The 10,000-nt window shown below is 40.3% G+C and overlaps 1 protein-coding gene across 3 annotated transcripts in view; it reads left to right on the top strand.

Moving 5' to 3' along the window:
* Nucleotides 1-10,000, top strand: part of LOC144974974 (urocanate hydratase-like) — a 47,700-nt gene that overhangs the window by 12,202 nt on the left and 25,498 nt on the right. For all 3 annotated transcript variants that reach the window (XM_078918549.1, XM_078918550.1, XM_078918551.1), the window contains exons 3-6: nt 227-357; nt 2,976-3,129; nt 4,426-4,554; nt 5,414-5,542. In XM_078918549.1, coding sequence (XP_078774675.1) covers nt 227-357; nt 2,976-3,129; nt 4,426-4,554; nt 5,414-5,542 — 543 coding nt within the window. The remainder of the gene's footprint in view (nt 1-226; nt 358-2,975; nt 3,130-4,425; nt 4,555-5,413; nt 5,543-10,000) is intronic.

The following is a 10,000-nucleotide window of genomic DNA, read 5'->3' as shown; positions in this document are numbered from 1 at the left end:
TTAGTGTTAAGACTCCATACTCATTCATTCCTGGGTCGATGGAGGTCTGTATTGCTTGAAAGAGTGTCTTATCATAGGACACAACGCATCTATCATTGACCTTAGCAAGCTCAATTTCTGTCGCCAGGCTTATTTTCTTCGGTTATATGAATGTTTTATTTTGTTTTAATGACAAGAAAAGAATGCATATCTAAAGTTTGAATTCTTGAAACCTTATTGCCCCAAGGCTGCAGTAGAGAATTCTCTACGCTACTTCCCAAGTGAGCATCATGAGGTCCTTGCCCCAGAGTTTGCCATAGAACTCAGGACATATGGACACATCTACATGTACCGATTTCGCCCAAATATTGAAATGAGGTATGTTACATATCCCTCCTGAACAAATTATATGCCCTTGATAGAAATTCACACACACTCACAGATACAAACACACGCACACGCGCGCGCATGCACGCACACTTACCTATATATAGACATAAGAAATTAGAATATTTCGAAAATTGACAAGCAACAAGAACAGGACCTTAGGTTAATTATTGTCAAGTTGAATTAAAAATCCTCTACTGATTTAGAAAGTCTGCCGCTTATACCGAATTCGTTTAAAAAGTACGATATCGAAAGTTTCCAATGACTGGTAGGGATCTAGCCTAGAATAGTATTTGTTCTTCTTACAGTGTTACACAATTTAAATACAAAGTAAAAATCACATTTCGAGGGTGTCCAACTTTAACCGTGCAATGCGTCATGTGAGGTAAAATTATTTTTAAAGGCTATATTAAAGTCCAACCCCTACCCTACACTTGTGATCAACACAGACTATCCACAATCTGTTATTTCATGTGAAATATCTCAATACACATGACGAGTGTTATTGCATTTTCCTCGTCCTAACCTATTCACTCACTCATTCAAACCTATCCAGGCCTGCTGGCACTTGAGGCGATGCAAGGGATCTCCACCTGGTCCTGTCGGTTGCTATTCTTAAAGCCACCTCGAGGGATAGACCTCTCTAATTTAGGTCCCTCTCTATGGTACGTCTTTGGGTCTCTTTGGGCGGCCTCGCTTCCTCTTTCCTTGGGGTGTCCACCACAAAGCATTCCTTGTCAGAGTTTCGTCAGGTCTATGACAGACATGCCCCAACCATTGCCATCTTCTATTTTTAATGACTCTCCAGAGACTCCACCTTCGCTCTTAACCTAGATGGGCATCAAATTCGGAGGTTCTCTCTCTCTCTCTCTCTCTCTCTCTCTCTCTCTCTCTCTCTCTCTCTCTCTCTCTCTCCCTAATCGTCGGATAAAACAGACACATTTCACAAAGGTTTGGAATTTTATAGGGAAGACTTGGATATATTCTTCGAGACATCCTAGGTTACAAAAACGTATGCGCCCGTTGGATACCAAGAATGCTCACATAAACTCAGGATCACATTGAACGAAGTTTAATTGAAGTCGTAGAACACCCCCTTACAGTTCCAATTTAACACCAAGTGACTTTTCCATTTCTTTTTACTTAAGAGACCCTTCAAGGTGGCAATATTTGGCAGTGATGGTGAAGTGCAGGCGGAGGTGTCATACTATTGTTATGATCTATCCAAGCCGAAAACTCCCTATACGGTCCCGAACCCACCCGGGAGCTTCGTCACAACGCAAAGTTCACCTAAATGCTCTGCGTTTTCTGACTCGACCACAACGGGTACATATTGGACAGGTGGCAAGTCCCCACTGATGAAGGGAGTGTGCCGTGAGGGAGGTTCTCGACCGAAGGCGATTCGCTGCCACCCAGTGTCTCCTATTGCTGGTGGGAAAACCTGGCATCTTCTCTTCCAGTTCCGAGGAGTCGATATCCCGCCCTCTCGAGGGATTGAATTCGTCCAAACCGACTTCCATCTCGTATATGCAGCTCTGTCCGAAGTCATGGAAGCTACGCACAAAGGTTGTATGGACTTATTTCGGCTTGAAAAGGGGCATCGTCCATTATGTACTTGAGGGGAGAGGGGTATCCCCATTCCCTTTCTTTTTGATCTTATTAAGCCACTTGTTTATAATCGTCTCCAGCTGGACATTGGTGGTGGTGGTGGGGGGAGGGGGGGGATTGCTGCCATTACCGGCCCACATTCTCTCGGCGTTGTTGCCAGCGTTCCCGACACTATATGTATGGACTTGCAGTTTTACATCGACCTTGCTTCTGGAGCGTAATTCTCCGCGGTTGAATAGTGCCATGACGGAAGTCCTCAGATGAGCTTGATTTGCACCCCAAGTTGGTCCCACCAACTTCCTCGGAAGACTGTTGCGTTACTCTATCTTCCAGGTATCTCATTCGAGATGGACCCGATAGGTAAGTCTGCGGTCCAGCGTAACTCCCAGGTACTTCGGATTCGGCTCATATTGGAGAAGCTGGTCACTGACGAGGAAGGTGGAGGTGACTCGATGGTGTCGAAGTTCACCACGTGAATTCCTCTTCGACGCGATGCAATAATTGGTGCGCCCCTGTGTGGATGGGAACAGTGACTATGCTGAAATGTGAAATGTTAAGTGGAAAGAACATAAACTGAGCTTTGTCTTGATACCTTTGTCAATTTCTTATCTATCATGGTTTGAAAATACAAGAGCCGCGTAAAGACTTTTCAGTCTACCGTTGTGTATTTTTATTTTAAGTATGTAAAGCACTCAGGGTTTGGCGTTAACTGGGAGTATGCATTATAAACATTCATTCTTCATTTAGAGCGGGATAGTCAATGTTACCTGATTGTCTTTGGAGACTTTCCAAAGTAATATCGTCGCGCAGTTTGTATTCTCTAGTGTCCGTTGGCACTTCTCTGCTCATTTGTTATTATCAAAGTAATACAAGGGAATTGAGTCAATAGACCTCTAAAATCAAACAAACAAACAAGCAAACAAAATTTTTTAAAAGACGCAAAAACATGTAAGCAAAGAAAACAATGAACCTTTTTCGAAATGTCTATTGTTTCTCCCAAGAGCTTATCCCTTGAATGAATACCCAGCCAGATGCATAGAAGCAGCAGCTATTATGCACATGATAATGAATAACCTTGACCCTAGCGTAGCACAATTTCCCCACGAACTCGTCACATATGGAGGGAACGGTCAAGTCTTCTGCAACTGGGCACAGGTTGGTCCATGATTCTCTATCATATCCTACCTTAACAAATATATTTTAACATTCCGATTTTATTTTGCTCTATGCTTGATTACATATTGTCTCCATATTACAGCACATGACGCACAAGAGAGAGAGAGAGAGAGAGAGAGAGAGAGAGAGAGAGAGAGAGAGAGAGAGAGAGAGAGAGAGAGAGAGAGAATCACTGTCTATGTTTTAAAAACCAATTGCTATTTTACTCATTTTCAAGATTTTGTTTTTGATTTTTAGGTGTAATTGATCGGGACTAGATTAGATCTATTTTAAAATTCCAAGTCGTTGCCATGGAGATAGCTTGCAACGTCCATAAATTTGACTAGATAGCAGCTACCGAAGAGGAATTTTCCGTAGATCGATCAGCTGTTATTACTATGTCATACCGGAAGTGGCTCTTTTCGTTTGATGAATAGGAAGATCGGGTTATCAATACACGCTTCTTGTCTGCTGATTAATTAAGCAGTGCGCTATAGAGCAGTAAAGTTAGGTGCCCCAAACGTAAACAGGGTCTAGAAGCACGTGGCAGACCACATGTTCCTGTCTTGACAGCTCACGTTCCAATGTAAATTATAGAAAAAAATAACCTTTAAAATTTGGCTGTTAGGTGGCAAAAGAAACACATATTCATAAATACTCGATCATGCATCAAATAATGTCTAGATATGGATATTTTATGGAACAAAAGGTAAAATTTATCAAAAGTTACAGTCTATCTATTTTTAGACCAGAGCAAATTATTGCGCTGGTGTGAACAAAACGAGAATTATTCGGAGCCTGATTTTCAGAATAATTTAGTCTTATATTATTATTTCTGCAACTGTTAGATTTTATGTAAACATATTTTCAATACTGAAAGTGTATTGCCTACAACTCAAACTACAAAATTGGGAGACCTATATTGTGCGTAAATTTTTCCGGCCCCTAACGAAAATCACAAGCAACTTGTTATTGTTTACGTTTGGGGCACCTAACCTTTACAATTTGTTCGTTGTAGAAATACTGAATGACCTATCTCTTTTTCCATTCACTAACGTCATTGTCGTCAGATAAAATCGAGAGGTCACGCATGTTTGACAAGTGTGTCAAACATTTTTTAACAGTCTGATAACAATGTAAACCTCTTTGTAAATCCGTCAACACGTTTTTGGCGCAATCACATCATCATCATCATCATCATCATCATCATCATCATCATCATCATCATCATCATCTTTGTCATTATCATCGTCAAACTTATCAGAATTCCATTTATTTCCTACCACCCTGTATCAGTTCTTATTGGCCATGAAATACCTATCGGAGATGACCGATGACCAGACACTCGTCATGTACTCTGGCCACCCTATGGGTCTCTACCCCAGTTCTCCAAAGGCACCCCGAGTAGTCATAACCAACGGAATGGTTAGTGTGCACATTCACTGTTTATAGCTTATAATATGGCAAAACGATGTCTTTGTTGTTTGTTTTATTACGTTTTCTTTGGTTCATTTTTTTTGTAAGGGATATGATTTCTCCCATTCGAATGAATTCATTTTCATCATCATCATCACCATCATCACCATCATCATCATCATCATCATCATCATCATCATCATCATCATCATCATCACCACCACCACCACCATCATCATCATCATCATCATCATCATCATCATCATCATCATCATTGATAATTGATAAACCTCAGCATCCCATTCCATTGTCTTCGTCGATGGCTCAGTTGCGCCGTCTCTTGTTTTGTGACAAAATCAAACGATTTTGAGCCTCGATGACCAAGAGTCCTAGGATAAGTTGCTAAACAAACCAATCAATATAGTAGGGGGAATTAGGTCCATTTGGAATCAGGTTGAATGAATATCTGTAGTGATGAATACTGTATAAATGCATGTACAAAATAAGACGACCACATGCGACGTGTACTATATTATGAAAGAAATAGTTTGTACCATACAGCCTGCTTGTGGGTGGTGGGGGAGGGGGGGGGGGATAAATAAAGCATAGAGGAGCTCATTGAGCACAACAAAACTTTGAAAATGCGCTATGCAAATGTGCATACTTTTAAAAGATCAAATCAATTTCCACAACTCAAGTCTCAATTGATAAAACAATTAGTCTGGTGTACTTGGGTTTTAGTTCTCTAAGCAGCTTTCACATAACAGTGTGAGGTCACGACTCTTTTTCTATGCATTTTGATGTATCTTGTTATCAATACTTTGTTGCTTTTCTAAAAACGTTTTAATGATATTCCACACGCATGTAGGTGATTCCTAACTATTCAAGCAGAGAAAACTACGACAAAATGTTTGCTATGGGTGCCACGATGTACGGACAGATGACGGCAGGGAGTTACTGCTACATCGGGCCACAGGGTATTGTTCATGGGACCACTGTAAGTACCTAGCAACATTACTTAAAATTCCATTCGATATTAAGCAAGTTAAAAAAATTAACTGAAAAAGCAATGATCTGTCTTATAAAAAGTCAGCCTGTCAGAAAAAAAAATACAAGTTTGGCACAAATTAATATTTGCGTTTAAACGTGAAAATGCTGGGTGTGACATGGATGCATGGATGAGGCATTTCACCTTTTCCTAGAAAACCCAGTTCGAACCCCACTGTCGGTATCTCGTCAAGCTCCATAGTCGGTATCTCGTCAAGAACCACTGTCTGTATCTCGTCAAGAACCACTGTCTGTATCTCGTCAAGAACCACTGTCGGTATCTCGTCAAGAACCACTGTCGGTATCTCATCAAGTCTCACTGTCGGTTTCTTGTCAAGTTCCACTGTCGGTGTAATATTTGTCTAATAATCAAGTCAAAAGTCAATAAGATAAGATAAAATAACACCGAAATGCCTCATGTGTTCAGTGTTCCTCTTCACTTCTTTTTTTTTTATCAAAATCAAAAGCCAAAAGTCAACAACATTGCAGTCCAAACAGTTCAGAATAAAGGCAAATTATAATTTCGTAAACAAAGGGAAGTAATACAATAAATTCTTCATTCATCTATATTTTCAACAGTCGGTATCTCGTTAAGAACCACTGTCGGTATCTCGTCAAGTCCAACTCCAAATCCTGTTATGGTTCCAAATCAAACTCCAACTCCAAAATCCAACTCCAAATCTTGTTCTGGTTCCAAATCAAACTCCAACTCCAAGTCCAACTCCAAATCCTGTTCTGGTTCCAAATCAAACTCCAACTCCAAGTCCAACTCCAAATCTTGATCACCTCGACCAGATGGAATTTCGTGTGGAAGTCCAGGCTCTTGCGAGTTCTGAAGCGCAAGGAAGAAGTTAGGAGCTCAGTTCAAAATACCAATTTTCAGGCTACTAAAGGGGCTATAAACTATAGTGCCACACAAAATTATTATCAATGGAGTTGAGCAATACAATATAAATTATTTGATCATTATATTTTTTTTAATGATTTCAGTTACATTCAGTTGTAATGGATACTTTTATATTTCAACCCATTTTCCCCATAATTTTAGATATTAAAACAATATTTTCTTCAAGAAAATCCATACGTAATGTAACTTTCTAAAATCTTATAATCATCATCATCATCATCATCATCATCATCATCATCATCATCATCATCATCATCATCATCATCATCATCATCGTCATCATCATCATCATGCTGTCGATAAGAAGCGATACATCGCGGCTAGAAATGATGCAAAAGCCGTCAATTTCAGGGCCAAAAAGAAATTCTATGAAGAAAGCCTCAAAAACGTGGGACGTTCGAAATGCTTTGCCTTGACCAAGGAACTGCTGGGACAACAGACGCAACCAGCTCTCCCATCTTTAATCGATCGTGCAGATCTACCAACTCGCTTTGGTCAATATTTTAAAGAAAAAACGGATACCATCAGGAAAGAACTCTCGTCTGAATCGATCCATACAACATTTGACACGTTTCATGGTGATTCATTAACACATTTTTCAAAGATTACTGAAGCTGACTTATGTGATTGCATTATGTCGTCTCCAACTAAAAGTTGTGATTTAGACCCCTTAAATACTGCCATTTTAAAAAATGCATTGATGTAATTTTAACACCATTTACATGTATTGTTAATAATTCGTTGCAGTCAGGTGCTGTACCAGACATTTACAAAGTTGCTCATGTCAAACCCCTTTTGAAAAAACCTGATCTCGATAAAGAGAACTTAAAAAACTATCGCCCTGTCTCTAATCTTCCTTTTCTCTCTAAGATCTTAGAAAAGCTTGTTTTGAAACAATTACTGTCTCATCTTAAAAATAATTGTCTTGAAGAAAAATTTCAGTCTGCTTATAGGCAACATCATTCGACGGAAACCGCACTTGTTAGGGTTGTTAATGATCTCCTCTCTGTTATAGACAATGGTTCATGTTCTTTGCTGAATTTGCTTGACCTATCGTCTGCTTTTGATACTATTGATCACAATCTTCTTCTCAAACGTCTTGAAATTACTTATGGCGTGTCTGGTGCAGCGCTTGATTGGTTTAGGTCATATTTGTTTAATCGTAAACAGATTATTACGGTGGATGAATATAGATCGGAGGAAATCTTTCTTGATTGTGGGGTTCCCCAGGGTTCAGTACTTGGACCCGTTCTTTTTGTTTTGTACGTTGGCCCTCTGTCTAAAATCATCAGAAGTTTTGGTCTGTCTTACCATCAATACGCTGATGATACGCAATTGTACTGCGTTTCCAATACGAGAAATTTACAAGAAGTATCAGCCAATAGTAAAAATTGTATCCAAAGTGTTAAGAAATGGATGAATGAGAACAGACTGAAACTGAATGATGATAAGACGGAGGTGCTATATGTGGGGAACAGGAAGTGGAAAAGTGAAACAGATTTGAAGTTGGGGGATGCCTCTATTCAAATTGTTGACAAAGTGAAAAACCTTGGCACATTCTTAGACTCTGGACTGTCGATGGAGCATCAGGTTAATAATTTGGTTAGATCTCTCTTTTTTCAACTAAAAAAGATTGCTTCCATTAGACGGTTCATATCTGAAGATGTGACCAAACACCTGGTTGTGTCCCTCGTACTATCGAAATTGGATTATTGCAATGCTCTGTTGTTTGGCGTTTCGCAATACAATCTGAAACGTCTTCAGATTGTCCAAAACAGCGCTGCCAGACTAGTATTCATGAAGCGTAGGTGCGACTCTGCAAGATATGAAGTGAATAGAAAAGTGCCAGAAGACAATAGAGAATAAAAATTTTTCGCGGCGGTGGTGGGGTTTGAACCTGCGACCTTATTGGTACGACAACTCCGCCTGGCAGGTGAGAGTGTGGCTCTACCGTGTGAGCTATCCACGAACACAAAATATTCGTTCAAACTCAAGTCATTACTAGATCCCTCTCTCACCCACTTCTTGAGACCGGCCGATTCGTTCGTACACCACCATCGCGAATAATTTGACCAGCAGTTAAGCTTAAGCCAATATTCTCAACACAAACATTAACATTAGAAACGATTGAGACATTGAGTATGCTCCGGTGTATGGGGTGAATTTTTAATTCAGAAAAGTGAGTGGAGCAGGCACTTATGTTGGTAACAACAAGATATGAAGTAAATAGAAAAGTGCAGAAGACAATAGAGAAAAAATTTTCGCGGCGGTGGTGGGTTTGAACCTGCGACCTTATTGTACGACAACTCCGCCTGCAGGTGAGAGTGTTGGCTCTACGTGTGAGCTATCCACGAACACAAATATTCGTTTCAAACCAAAGTCATTACAGATCCTCTCTCACCCATTCTTGAGACGCGATTCGTTCGTACACCACCATCGCGATAATTTGACCAGCAGTTAAGCTTAGCCAATATTCTCAACACAAACATATAACATAGAAACGATTGAGACATTGAGTATGCTCGGTGTATGGGTGAATTTTAATTCAGAAAAGTGAGTGGAGCAGGCACTTATTTGGTAACAAACAAGATATGAAGTGAATAGAAAAGTGCCAGAAGACAAGAGAATAAAAATTTTTCGCGGCGTGGTGGGGTTTGAACCTGCGACCTTATTGGTACGACAACTCCGCCTGGCAGGTGGAGTGTGGCTTACCGTGTGAGCTATCCACGAACCAAAAATATTCGTTTCAAACTCAAAGTCTTACTAGATCCTCTCTCACCCACTTCTTGAGCCCGCCGATTCGTCGTACACACCATCGCGAATAATTTTGACCAGCAGTTAAGCTTAAGCCAATATTCTCAACACAAACATATAACATAGAAACGATTGAGACATTGATATGCTCGGTGTAATGGGTGAATTTTAATTCAGAAAAGTGAGTGGAGAGGCACTTATGTTGGTAACAACAAGATATGAAGTGAATAGAAAAGTGCCAGAAGACAATAGAGAAAAAAATTTTTCGCGGCGGTGGTGGGGTTTGAACCTGCGACCTTATTGGTACGACAACTCGCCTGGCAGGTTGAGAGTGTGGCTCTACGTGTGAGCTTCCACGACACAAAATATTCGTTTCAAACTCAAAGTCATTACTAGATCCTCTCTCACCCACTTCTTGAGACCGCCGATTCGTTCGTACCACCATCGCGAATAATTTTGACCAGCAGTTAAGCTTAGCCAATATTCTCAACACAAACATATAACATAGAAACGATTGAGACATTGAGTATGCTCCGGTATGGGTGAATTTTAATTCAGAAAAGTGAGTGGAGCAGGCCACTTATGTTGGTAACACAAGATATGAAGTGAATAGAAAATTTGCCAGAAGACAATAGAGAATAAAATTTTTCGCGGCGGTGGTGGGTTTGAACCTGCGACCTTATTGGTACGACAACTCCGCCTGGCAGGTGAGAGTGTGGCTCTACCGTGTGAGCTATCCACGAACAC

This window comes from Berghia stephanieae, chromosome 6, assembly GCF_034508935.2.
Source record: "Berghia stephanieae isolate SIO BIC M18660-M18661 chromosome 6, UCSD_Bste_1.3, whole genome shotgun sequence".
NCBI classification, from domain to species: domain Eukaryota; kingdom Metazoa; phylum Mollusca; class Gastropoda; order Nudibranchia; family Aeolidiidae; genus Berghia; species Berghia stephanieae.
Note: the sequence above shows the minus strand (reverse complement) of the source record. Positions and strands in the feature narration are given on the sequence as shown.